Here is a 13,321-nt window from a genome sequence, read left to right as displayed (position 1 = left end):
TCTAGTTAATACCAATTTAATGCAAGTCAGAAACATTTTAGTTAAGCAAATCCAAACACAATTTTCTTTATATGTAAAATTATACACAGCTGGATGATGTTCATTTTGAATAGCTAATGTCACTTCATTGCGACGTGAGAATTTTCTCGAAGCTCTTCTAAAAAACCTTTTAAAATTAAGTCAAAGTCAAAAGATAATTAATTCCCGTTCTATCCCCATTCTTTGGGGCGTCAAAATGCTTTGTTGCCAAGGTATTAGGAAGCGCCTTCAGCCCTCGGTCCCAAGTGTTCAGCATAGTTGTTGCTTGGGATGGCATTCAGGCAGAGCTATTTTCAATGGGCATCATAATGCTCATAATTAAAGCCGGTTGGCCCCCTTTTCAGTTCCGCCCCTGGCTCGCAGGTTGAATCCGTGTGCGGGAGGACAAAACCAATTACCAGAGCTGCCCAAAAATTGCAAAAGAGACAGAGAGTTATGGGGATGGAAATGGCAGGGGGTCGAGTCACGTATGCAAAACACGTATACGTCATGTGGGCCATGAGTCAGGCAATTACAAAAGCTTTTGTGTGCGTCTAGCAGTGCGGGCAGAAGGGTTGGAAAAATTTGGGATGCAAGCTGGCTGCATCTGGCAGTTGGCAGTTGGCAGCTTGCTTTTGGTGTTGAACAAACAAAAATACCAAGCCGTCGCCGGATCACTCGCAAAAAAAAGAGATTTTAAAGCGATTCTAGAAAATGTATACTGTTAACGAATCCTTTTTATAATAATATTATTATTTAAAAAAAAATTTAAGGTTGTTCAATGTTTTCCTTTCTTTAAAATATTTTGAAAATAAAATTGTGGAAATATAACAGAAATTTGTGCAGGCCACAGCTTTCCATTATTTCAAAGGTCCATCTGCTCTGATAGTTGCTTTATTTTTATATTAAGAAAATCTTAAATATGAAGTAAAAGAAAACCTCAAAAATTAAATAAATTAAAAAGACCAATTTAAAATCTGATAAAAGGAGGAACCTATATTATTCCAGTGTAAAGCAGCCACGATTGCAGTTCAGAATCCCCATTGCAATGCCAGTTCTGGCTGGCATTTTCCCCTGTTCCAGCTGCGAATCAGGTGACACTGCCGTTCCCCAAAGATAAACCAATGAATCAAACCGTAAATGAAGCTGGCAGGCTAAATTTTGTGGTCGTGTTGTGGCAGCAAATGAAAGTTAATTGGTTTAAGGAGATTGCCCGTGAAGGCGACGAGGCTGCGAGGCTGCGCGGTGGCCAAGTGGCACTGGCCGTGGGCAATCCTTGGTGGCAATGGCAACCAAAGTGCCAGGCGGAGCGCAATGAGGCGGATGCGTGAAAACGGCGTGAAAGCAAGGAGCTTAGGCTGCCGGGGGCCTGTAATCAGGCACGGACTTGGCTCGAGTCATATGGCTGAATGAATTCATTTGCAAGTCAGCCATAGAGCCCACAACCGAACCCTCCCACAACTTTTTCCACACCCACACCCACACCCACACGCACACCACATTTCCACGCCCCTGCCATTGGGCAATAATTCGCTTGTTGTTGCCCCTAATTGGAAAAGTTTGTCGAGCACTTAGTGTCAACAAATTTATTGTCTATAATTGCTGTTATGCCAGAATTCATTCTTTCTTTTTCGGGTATTTAAGTCGCAAGCAAAGTTCAAATATCGCTGGCAGCCATGAAAATGGGTAATGAATAAGGAACGGAAGCCGACAACTGAATCCGACACATCCTCACCTGCTGGGGCTCCATTATTCAAAGCTAATTATACTTGCAACAGCCTGTCCAAAAATAGTACACTTTTAACACATTTCCAAAATTAATTAGTCAACCTGTATAGAGAGTACGTCATGCTTACAGTCCTTAGCAAAAATGTTGTGTTGGAAACATCTGAAAAGTCAGATAAAGGACAGGAATACAACAAGGATGATAAAAGTCTTACATAGTTTGATAATTATTTTCTAAGCCTGATTAAATTAATAAATAAACTATTAAAAGTAAACCTTTTTGATCATTCCAACTACTTTTACATATTACAAATAATATTTGGTAAAAATGTTGTCTCTGTAAGAAAAATTAAAATTATTTTGCTGAAATACCTTAAGTTTTACATTAGTTTCTGATTCATTTAAATTATTGATAAGCTTTATATGTTTATTTAATTAAAAAACCATTTTTTTAAGTCAGCTAATTTTTTTTTAAATTTTCTGCAGCCTCTTAAACTAACGGAACGCACTTTATTTATCTATATATACACTTCGCAACCCTTTGCTCCATCCGATATTGATTAAATGGAAACGCAGTGACATGTCAACGGCCATGAGAAAGTTTGCTCTGCATTCGGACTCGGCTGCTGGAAATCAGCATTTACAGATCAACTTTGCCCGTTCATACATATCCAATTATGCAAATGCAAATGTAGCTGCTGTCAGCAGGCGGTATTCGAATTGCGAGCACTTAATCAACATGCATCGAATCGAGGAATGGAGGGGAGTCGAGTCCTGACGCAGGATGCTCTCGCAACGACCTGACCTCATTTGAATGGCAGGCCTCGGCACAAAAGCCCACAAGATTGTGCTGCCGTTTATCAGGAGGCAGCCAGCCAGGCAGTCAGACATCTAGCCAGCTAGGCAGCTGGGCATTCTGAAAGGACACTTGGCCGGACGACAGACAGGACAGTTAGTTGAGCAGGATAATCGCCTTTCACTGCCCCGGCACACTCACAAATGCACTCGCTCGTTGGGTTAGTTTTTGCAAAACAGATTTAGTCTCATTGCCCGGTGATTAGTTTGGTCTACGCCCATCATTTAAGTGGTCATCATCAGCATTATGTATTATGGGATCTCAGCCCGCATGTCCTCGTTGTCGATTGCTGAGTGCAAGTGTCGGACTACACATCGAATTGAAAATGACAGTCCGGATATCGAACAAGGACACAGACACGGAACACGGAGTGCGGCGCCCATCAACGCATCTTGTCCGGCCACTGAGTGGAGACATGAGTTCCCCTGAGAGCACGTCCCTTTGTCCAGGCTCAAGAGCAGAATCATGTCGGAGGCAAGTGGCCCACTCCACCTTCTGCGGTGATGGGAGTCACCCATGTATTTGTACCCATTTACAGATATATATTTATTGGCACTTTAGCTTCGGTAAGCCCCACATCAATACACTAAGTCCACCAGTTCCAATTACATAGTATTGCATTCAATTTATTTAAGCTTCTTTATCAGAACAGAAACGCCTAAAGAGAAAAAGGTAGTTTCGTTTTTAAATGGAAAAAATTCTACAGTTTGCAGTTTGACAGCTCCAAAACTGATTTTAATATAATATTAATTCCGATCGTTTCTAAAGCAGATATATGGTATAGTCCGATATACAAGCTACCAGAAAAACTTAAAGATGATCCTGATCAAGAATTTTCATAAGCCACAATTATAAAACCCGCTGCAAAGATATTAGAACACCAATTTATTTGCGTAAAAGCCATAAAAGCTATCTGATAAAAATTCAAGACAATTTTTTAAGAAATAAACTAGATCTAAGGAATGTAAATATAAAATGTAATAAATTAAAGCTATGAAACACTTCAAGAATAAGGCAATTCTTTTGTTTATATTCTCCTTTGCCATCAGTTTACGTTATCTTCCCTAAGCAAAATATGTACCTTTTACTTTACGGACATAAATATTTTTGTAGATTTAAATAGGTACCATAAAGTAGAAATTTTTCCATCACTGACACCACAAATAGATTGCTGTAATTGGAAACCAATGCCCAAATGTCATAATTATATATCGAACTTCGAAATCGTTAACGTTGATTAGCTTTGTTTGGCACAATGGCAGTCCGAAGGGAGCGGGAAAGATTGTGATTTGCACACAATAAATGTGTATTCCAATTAGTTTGATTATCCCGCGTTCATGGCCCAATGAATGAAAATGCCTGGGATATATTGAATTTTGTTGGCAATTGTCGAAGGGACATTGGCTTGGTAAGAAGTTAATTTCATTGTTAAACAAACCGCAACCGCAGAGCAAACAATACGACCCCGGCCAAAAGCAGCAAACAGATGGCCAACAAACGACGTTTCAACTTTAAACGAACCGGAAATGGGCGAAGGTCCTGGCGGCGAGCCACCGAAAAAAGGCATCATTAATCATGAGTAGCTACAGTTTGGCCCCGGTTTACTTAACGCTCCTGGCACGCGCTTAGGTTGCCCTTTTCCTTTTGCGGCATTAAATTTTAATCCCAAAAACACACACCAACCGACAAAGGGGCAAAAAGTAAAAGTAAAAGTAAAAGCCCCCGGAAACCATTCCACGTCTCCCAGTTAATGGCATTTGAAAACTGTGAAAAAAGCATGATGAAAATGTGGCCAAAAACCCAGTTCCACGGAACGCTGCTCCTTTCTTTTTTCGTCCTCCAATGGCGAAACTTTTGTCCCGCAGTGTTGCACTTTAATCAAACCGTGTGTCCCCCTGCGGCTGATGGTTGTTGACTACTGGTTACTGGTCACAGGACTGTGACTGCTGGGCACTGCCGGTTCGCCTCATGTCACCACTTCTGATCGACATTGACTGGCGGCCATAAGTGCACTGTAAAGTGTCACATCACGTTTGCAAAAAGCCGTCAGCCATTTCCGGGTGCATCAAGTGAAAAAACGAACTTCATTTTGCAACAAACTCTCTTAGCTCAGAGGAAAATCCATGAGCTTTCTTTTGCAGTGCAAACATAATATTAAAAGCTTTAAATTATGTAAGACTCGGGATGTTTAACTGCATAAATATGTGGAAATCATAACACAAATAAAGGGATCATCAAACAAATTTAAAAAAAAAAAACATAAAGCCGAAATTAAACTTTTTAAATCACAATAATTGAGAATACAAAATATAGAGGCATTCCGTTTCATAATTCAGTTTCAGTGAAATTTTATTTCAACTCTAAGCTCTAATGATTCTATTCTAGCTAGTTTTGTAGTTTTGTCCCAACATTAAAAGTTTTCCTTCTCTTAATTTATAACCGATAAATTTGCTATTGTTTGGTATAAATACACAGATTAAATAACTTCCCCTTTAAGAAACTTAACCAAGTTTTAATAAACTTTAGATGAAAGAAAAACCGTGTCGTACTTTATGGCAGTGGTCTTTCGACTTATTTCCGTTAAAGTGGGTAAAGCCAAAGTCAAGAGTTTGCCGCAAAAAGCCAAAGAAGCTTTAACAACTATAAATGCGATCACTTACAGCTTGTAATCAATAACGGGAACAGCCAAATACCAACAAGCCAAGCAAACAACAACAATGGCCAGGAGGCGAGCGGTCTAAGGCAAACTTTCTGGCTTAAGTTTCACACACAGTCCATGAACAAGTTCAGGTTTCTGGCTGCCTTTGCTGCCGGCTTTTCCCCATAAAAAAGTTTTGCCATTACTTTTCGACCAGCTGCACATAACTGTCGCTGTCGCTGTCGTTGTCGTTGTCCTTGTCTCCGGTCCTATTTCCCTCATACCTCCACCTCAACCTACATCTCCGCCACCCTGACCACCAAGCCAGCCCACCCCGCCCACAATATCGCATCTCCTATTATTGTTTGCTGTTCGGCCTTGATTCATCGTTACCGGCTGCTGTCTAATGAAACTCATGTTTTTATTGCACCAAGTATTGATTGATTGTTCAACATCGATTTACGGTGGAAAAAATGATCCTAGATTGGAATGCTACTAAATAAACGTGTTCGGAGATTCGAAAAAGTAAGTATTGGTTCTATAAAAGTGTTTATATTAAATTAATAGTTGACTTGAAACGAATATTACTTTATTGTTTCAAGAAACATAATAAATTACAAGTCTATTAGTTCAGGAAGCAAATATGACAAAAGAAATAAGAAAAAAATTTCAATAAAAATGGGAACCATTCTTTTCTTTCTTTATATTTAAAGACACAACAAGTACAAGTAACCATAGTGGTTTGGTAATAGATAAACACATTAAGTTAATTGTTAAATGTGCCAAAAAAAAATGTGTATTGATAGAGAATTTGAAGGAACATGAAATTTTTAATTTTGCCCTACCCATGATAATTGTTAGCCAAACAAATATTAAATATTTATTTAACTGCTACAAAATGGCTATAAAATCTTCATCGACATACAAGTTCTCTTTTAAGCCTGATACTGACCTGGATGAAATATCCAAAAACAGTTGCCTGGTAAGAATTGCGCCCAGTAGTTTTTGTATAAACATTTACTTTTTCAAATCATTCTTTAAAAGACGGTAAAGAGTAAAATTAAAAAACAGTCACCATTTAAAATATTGAAATCTCTATTGTGGTTTGTAGTATACATTTTAATAGTAAAAAAATCCATCAATTTCTCTCTGCAGTGAGGCCTAATTTTGTTGGCGTTCAGTCAGCAGTCCCTTGACCAGGTCCACCAGCATGTCCAGTCCCTCCTGGTTGGTCTTCTGGTAATACGGCAGAGCCTGCAGCCGCTTGACCCACTCCACCAGACGGGGGAACTGTTCGGCATCGATGGGCGCGAAGGCCTCCGCCGTGGACACAGAGGCAATGCAGCTAAGATCCGCAATGGTCAGCTGGTTGCCCACCAGGAAATCACCTCCAGCCAGACAGTGCTCCAGGCCGTCGTAGGCCTTTTGCAGATAAGTCACTCGGTCGGCGGGCACCTCTCCAACCCCGAAATAGATCACCGGCTCCACGATGAACCGGATGCGCGGGAACAGGTGACCGCAGTCGTAGTACAGACGGGCATCCACCAGGCGACGCTGAGCAGGATCCTTGGGATACAGGGAATCATTGCCCTCCGGGGCATACTTGTCGGCCAAATAGCTACAGATAATGTGAGAGTCGCTCACGATGGTGCCATTATCGTCGAGCACTGGGATCGTATGCTGGGCATTCAACTTGAGAAACTCGTCGGACTTGTGCTCACCGGCTTTTACGTTGACAAGACTGGAAAGAGATTAAAAAGAGAAAGTGAGAGAGATGGAAAGATAAGTGCAAGGCATGGCCAGATAGATAGTGGTTTAACCCTTACTTTATCTAAAGTTATAGTCGTTACATAATTAATAAAGCTAAATTTATACATTTGACTGCGCGAATAAATATTGATATATTGGATACTTTTAATCGGAATATATTTTGATCTTAATCAAAATTCCAACAGAATATAATTTTAAGTTGTAAACTTGAAAATTTTGTAAGATACGAATTTGTATATTAATAAACAAAATTTATAACTATTTGTGTATATAACTTGACTATGCATATAGTATATTTTGACAATATTATCTTTTCACACTTTAGTGTTTTAAAATTTGATTTATGATGACGCCAAAAAGTGCTCTTAAAACTTCAAAATAATAAATTGTCTACAAATGGTATGTTTATTTGTATAATGCAACGCGGTCATTAAAGATCCCCAGCCAAACGGAGGGTTAAAGAAGAGAGTTTTTGAGTGGGAGACCTGTTTACCAGAGAGCCGGCGACAACTCACCGTAAATCCAACTCCAGTTCCAGGGCGGCGGCCGTCAGCAGAACAGCACGACATGGCGGACTGCGGGGGGCGTAGTAGAGAATGGGTTTGGCCGACATTATCCAAGCAGCTAAAATGGGTTGGTTAATTAATAATTTGTGTGACAAACGAACAAAAAACAAAACAAAATATTAGTTATATCAAATTACTTTTCTTGCTAAAACGCAACCGGCTCAGCTGAAGGTAGTAAAGAAACTAAAAAGTTAAAGAGAGACAAACAAGTTGATTGTTGGCGTCATTGAAGCTTTCCCAAAGCTCTTGAGTTGTTTTTTTTTCGAAAATGCTGATCATATGCTTCTTTAAAGCTTTCCCGCGATCATATATAGAATGAGACTAAATTTAACGAGTTAGCATATTCTTAAGAAATAAAATAAATAAATCTTTACTTAATTAAAAACGACTATTTAATTTTGCAAACAACAAAAATTAAAACAAAAAAAGAGTAATGAAAAAGGCGAATGATTTTTTATTGCTGCCTAAAACTATGCCAAGTAAAATTTTTTTCTTTTCAATGAAATTTAGATACAAGTAGAGAAAATGGAAGATTTATATCTCTAGTTTAAATATATCTTATTAGTATTAAATATTGTTCCTGGTTTATTTATTCTTCTAAGCAGTTTTAAGGAAATTTAACCTTTTACTTTGCCTTAAGTTTTTTTACTTTATTTATTTTTGGGATGTCCAAGTATCCAACTATGTGCACAGAAATATTTTTAGGGTAAGTAAAAATTAGCAGCTTAGAAACTTCTAACTTCAACTCTGTTGTATTTCGATATGTTCCCTATGTTTCATTCCACTAAAACACCCCACTAATGAATTTGGTGTAATTAATTTCGGGAAAGCAATTTGAATAAAGAGATTGTTTTGAATAATTTATAAGCTCTTGCAAAGGATTCTATCATAATAATTAATGGGTTTGTCGCAAATATAAAATAAATCGATAATACTGTCTTTAATTTGGGAAAATAAAGTTCCTTGAAAAACCAACATAAGGTAATTATTTTATAAGTATAAGCATTTAATGGTCTTCCAATCTACTATTGAGACAATCTATTAGTCCGTTCAATTGTCCGTTCTTTAAAGCCCCACTCGAATCCACAACTTGATAAAAAGTATTAATTTGGGTCAATCCAGTTTAATTCACGCACCTGACAGATGAATAACTAAGCCGATTCCCCGAACCTTCTGGCATCCCTTTAAAAAGGTGAACAAAATTTAATTTTTAAGCGGATTTCGGCATTAGTTAATGGCTCAGGCCAGAGGGTCGCTCGCTCACTGATTCACTTTACCGGGCTGCAGAAGCTTTTTGTACATAAAGCGAATATAATTGGATTTCTGATGCTCGGCATCAGGTAGATAGAGACATTAATGTGGAATGCAGGGGGACAAAAAACGTCGATAATGGCTCGTTTTGGCCTTTGCCATCGAACTCGAACTCCGAGCTCAGAGTGCGGCTCACGTCGAATGCCTGTGAATATTTGGTCACGGGCGGGGGATGCGACACCGAGATGAGAAAAATGTTTGCCCAGGTATGCGGGCAGGTCCTCTCCCCTATTTTCCGCCCTTCAAAACGCCACCGCTCCCCCCTTTCGCCAGCTTTTCTCGCTTTTCTCGTTCGAAGACAAATTTGTGAAAGCAATTTACAGTTATTAAAGCTTTTAGTGGGATCAAAAGCAAGCTGGCTGCGTCCTTCGCCCGACTTCGAGTACAAGGCATTAAATTTAATTTGGTAATTGAATAATTTCTGTGACAAACACGAACACTCGGGCCCAAAGGCTCTCAAGTTTTTCGGGGTTGCTTGGGAGCGAGCACAAAAGAAACTATGCCACGTGAGCCTTGATAGCATAACTAATTGATTGCCACTTGACGAGTGACATTTATCTTCATAACTTGGTTTTTTCGTCCCGTTCTGGGTGCTTAATTGAAATCACAACCAGGACTATCCAGCAGATGCTGCTTCTCTGTGCATGATGAGATTAATGGTAATAGAATAGCCAGGACTCGCATGGGGAATAACACCCACGCGGAGCCACAGAGTCAGCTGTTCGAGTGCAAAATCCACTGTTATTAATGATCCTTCGACGCGTGGGAAGAGTTTCCGGGTGATATCCTGATATCCTTTCACTGCCTTCCATAAATATTACTTAATTCGCATTCAGCCTTGGCATTTATAACAATTAAATTGTGGGGAATACTCGGCTAATTGTCCCTCTAAAACAAACAGAGAACAAATGGGAGTATCCATGCTATCCTCACTGGAAAGTTTAAGACCCAAGTGTGTGTGTGTGTGTGTGTGTGTACTTCCCCGAATCTGATAAGCACAATGAAGACGTCCAAATGCCTTTCATTCTGCAGCTTTTGTCTCCCTTCCTTTTTTTTTTGTCTTTCTGCTTTTTATTGGAAGCTCAAACGGCAGATTTTCTGGGACTGAGGATAGTCCACTGACTAGGCATATAAATCGACGCTCAAATTAAAAGTGACATCCCATTATTTAGATATAGATATGAAGCGAGCCGGGCAGACAAGTCAAATGAAGGGCAGCCCCAAAAAAAAAACCTAAATCGATGGCTGACAATGACAATGGGGGCCATGCAGCCCGAGGGACGGAAGGCAGTGTGGTCCTTCAGCTGTCCATGCAAATCAAGTGCCGCTTTGGTTGAGTTGAGCCAACCAAATGCTTGGAATTCCGATTTTCGCTTTTGATTTAAACGGTATTGTCAGATGCACACCTCAACAGTTTTTGATTGGAAAATAGCGAAACTAGTAAAAATTAATAAAAATATTGTTGATAATAAATAAAATGAGCTTTAAAGGAAATTAACTTAAATTTCTACACACTTAAGCTAAATATGTATTTGGATATGTTTCGATGATAATTAAGATATAGGTACAATAATTAAAATTTGGTGGTTTTAACGTCATGTGTTATAAATAACGCCCTGCGCTTAAATAGAGCTCAAAGTTGATTATAAAATAATTACTAATAAGCTTTCACGAGCTGATTTGATGTGAGTATTCGAATTATACATTTTAAAGCGAGGTATTTTTAAATTGTTTGCTTTCTTGTTTTTATGATGTAAATTTGGTTATTAAATAAATATTGGTCTATTATGCATTTCAAACAATTTTAATCTTGGATGTGAAGTCTTTATAAATGGGAATTAAAAATAAGTAAGTGGTCAAAAATCTATTAGTTATGGACAATGTATGCCATTTCGGAATCTAGGCAATATTTATTTTACGTTCTTTTTGTATGTTGCACAAGCCAGATTCGAGACATTCAAAGCTCATGAATCTTGTTTTATAATGTTTAAATTTGAAAAGCTACCTTCCAACAATATATGTCGGCTTCGATGACCTTGGCATGTGTTTCCAGTCAAATCCCGACCCCCTCGTCCATCAATGCCAGTCGACACGCTCCTTTGACCTTCGCATTCAGGACACGGGACTCAGGACTCGATAAGCTAGTCGCTAGCATCTGTTTTTGCATCTCTCGGATGCGACGGTATGCCTCACAGGCTTAGGACTTTAATTTGTTTGATCCGTCTGCGTTTATCAGGGAAATCCACTTGCAAGTCGCTGAATTTATTGAACTTTATTGAACTGTAAAAACACGAGCATAAACCAAACGAAATACATAAGAGTGGAATAAAAGAAAAGGCGACTTCGATTGCAGGATATTACAGAGTGTGGCGCAATCTACATCCCCAATGAATGAATGATGGAGGGCCATTTCCCTTGGCCCCGTGTGTGTGGGCGGATGGGTGGATAAGTGGGTGGCGGATTGCGGCCATTCGCGATTTTACGACCCACCTGAATGAATGGATTTTTAGGGCTTTTCGAATATGTATTTTAATGGAGCCGGTGGCTCCATTTTGCTTCTTTTGTTGTTCTAAACAAGGGCACTGGGAATTTTATTGGGTTTATTTTTTGCGTGTTCGTGTTTGCTTTGGGCTGAAGCACTCGAAGCTGCTGTTGGCACTTTCTGCCTTGTTGCCATTGATGGATTAGCGCCGAAAGCCAAACAGGTGGTAGGCGGCAATCAGTCCATGTTTTTGGCCATGTACTCAGACCCCCTCGCATCACTTTTTTCTAAGCCTTTTGGCCATTCAATGCATCATCAAAGTGACAGGCAGAGATGCTGTATCACTGTTTTCTGGCCATACACACAGGGTGCACAAACAACAAAAAATCGTATATCAACAGTTGCGGTCGATATTTGCATTTTTTTGCAAACCAGTTCTTGGTTTGCCTTTTTCTGCAACCATAATTAATAGCATAACAGCATTTGGAGCTTAGCTAAACGATGAATTTATACATTAAATCATAAATTGGCATACAGTGTTCAAATAATACCAAGCCATACTAGAAATTTTGTTTGTGGTCATTTATTAACAACAACTATTTTTTTTTATAATTAAATTACGCAACTAATCACCGTACCTAAAAAGTATTGTTTAGTTTTAATTTATATTTTTGAAGAAAAAAAATTGAAATTATGATTATGGTTAATTATGGTTTTGTTGGTTACAGCTTTAAAATTAAAGCTATGAATTTTAACCACAAAATATGGTCACGTAATAAACTGCCTCTGTCTAGCAAACAAAATAAAGAGTTTCTCAACGCAGATTTACTCGATTAATTTTGAATTTTATTGGAGTGGAGTTAAGAATGAAGAAGGAAAACATATGTCTTTAAATGTGAAAAAAATGAACTAAGGTTGTATCATAAATAACAATAACTAAACGAACATGTATTCCCCAGTCTGCTAGCTACAAATAATATAATTGCCTAATATTTCGCCTCATTTAATGCCACTAAATAAGCTTTAACATTACGCATTTATTTCCATTTAATCACAAACGTCAGATCTCAGAGCTCATTATTATCCTTGTTCGCATTCGGGATCCGCTTAATCCCATTAGCACTTTCCAAACAATTCAATGCGAAAAACATTTCAATTGGCAACAACCGCAGAATTAGAATTTAGTCGGAAGTTTGACAGCAGCTGCTGGCAGTCATTTAACCAGTTTGCACTTTGGCCAAAATGTGTTGTGGCTGAACTGAAATAAATGTTTGCACGAGCCCCACAAAAAGCGGCGTTCGGGCTTAAAAACATAAGCTTGAACACAAATTTAGAACATGGCGTTAAATTGATTTTTACCTCTGCGAATGCATTATCTGGACATTTGATTTTATTGCGTGGAATTGGGCAATTTATGTGCCGTGGCGAGAGTGTTTAGATTTATGGGTCGTTAACCAGGTGGTGGAGTTGAAGGTGGACGTGGAGCCTCTCGACTGGACCCTTTTGCCATAAATCCTTGAAAGAAGCCGGGCCACGTGTGGCCCATTATCTAATGTGTCAGTGGCCAGTTGGGGCGTGTGTGTGTGTGTACATGGCCACTAATTAATGGGGCAAATATGTATTAATTGCGTATACGCAACGTGAGCCACCAGAAGCAGAAAATGCTAATTAAGACGAAGCCGGCGTGCACTTGATAAATCAATTAATTTATGCAACAACAGCGGGCAGCCAGTGCATTAGGCGACACAATGCGCCGCAGGACCACCGAACACATCCGTTTAATTACAAACAATGGTGCCGGGTGTCCTCCCAGCACATCCTCCCGCCTCCTGGGGACGGGAAAAGAGCACCCAGCTTGATCCACAGCAGGCGGTCGGCTTATTAACTATAGAAATTGATTTTGTCCGGGCACCAGAGAGCACCAGCCCATGGCGGGTGGTGGTGGATGCTAATGC

At 39.3% G+C, this 13,321-nt stretch overlaps 1 protein-coding gene across 1 annotated transcript; it reads right to left on the bottom strand.

Moving 5' to 3' along the window:
* Nucleotides 1–6,335: 6,335 nt before the first annotated feature.
* Nucleotides 6,336–7,752, bottom strand: LOC108138552 (glutathione S-transferase 1). The gene is made up of 3 exons (XM_017260826.2): nucleotides 7,711–7,752; nucleotides 7,523–7,631; nucleotides 6,336–6,978 (listed from the first exon to the last, which is right to left on the bottom strand). Exons 2-3 carry the CDS (start codon nucleotides 7,618–7,620, stop codon nucleotides 6,399–6,401), a joined length of 678 nt encoding a protein of 225 aa, XP_017116315.1. The 5' UTR covers nucleotides 7,621–7,631; nucleotides 7,711–7,752; the 3' UTR covers nucleotides 6,336–6,398.
* Nucleotides 7,753–13,321: the final 5,569 nt, after the last annotated feature.

This window comes from Drosophila elegans, unplaced genomic scaffold, assembly GCF_018152505.1.
Source record: "Drosophila elegans isolate 14027-0461.03 unplaced genomic scaffold, ASM1815250v1 contig_183, whole genome shotgun sequence".
Lineage (NCBI taxonomy): Eukaryota > Metazoa > Arthropoda > Insecta > Diptera > Drosophilidae > Drosophila > Drosophila elegans.
This window is presented reverse-complemented; position numbering and strand designations above follow the sequence as displayed.

Excerpts from the sequence above, each read along its gene's own strand:
- LOC108138552 (XM_017260826.2), bottom strand. The coding sequence starts at position 7,620 with ATGTCGGCCAAACCCATTCTCTACTACGCCCCCCGCAGTCCGCCATGT. Across the intron at positions 6,979-7,522 it reads GAACTGGAGTTGGATTTACG|TCTTGTCAACGTAAAAGCCG; the intron begins GTGAGTTGTCGC and ends ATCTCTTTCCAG.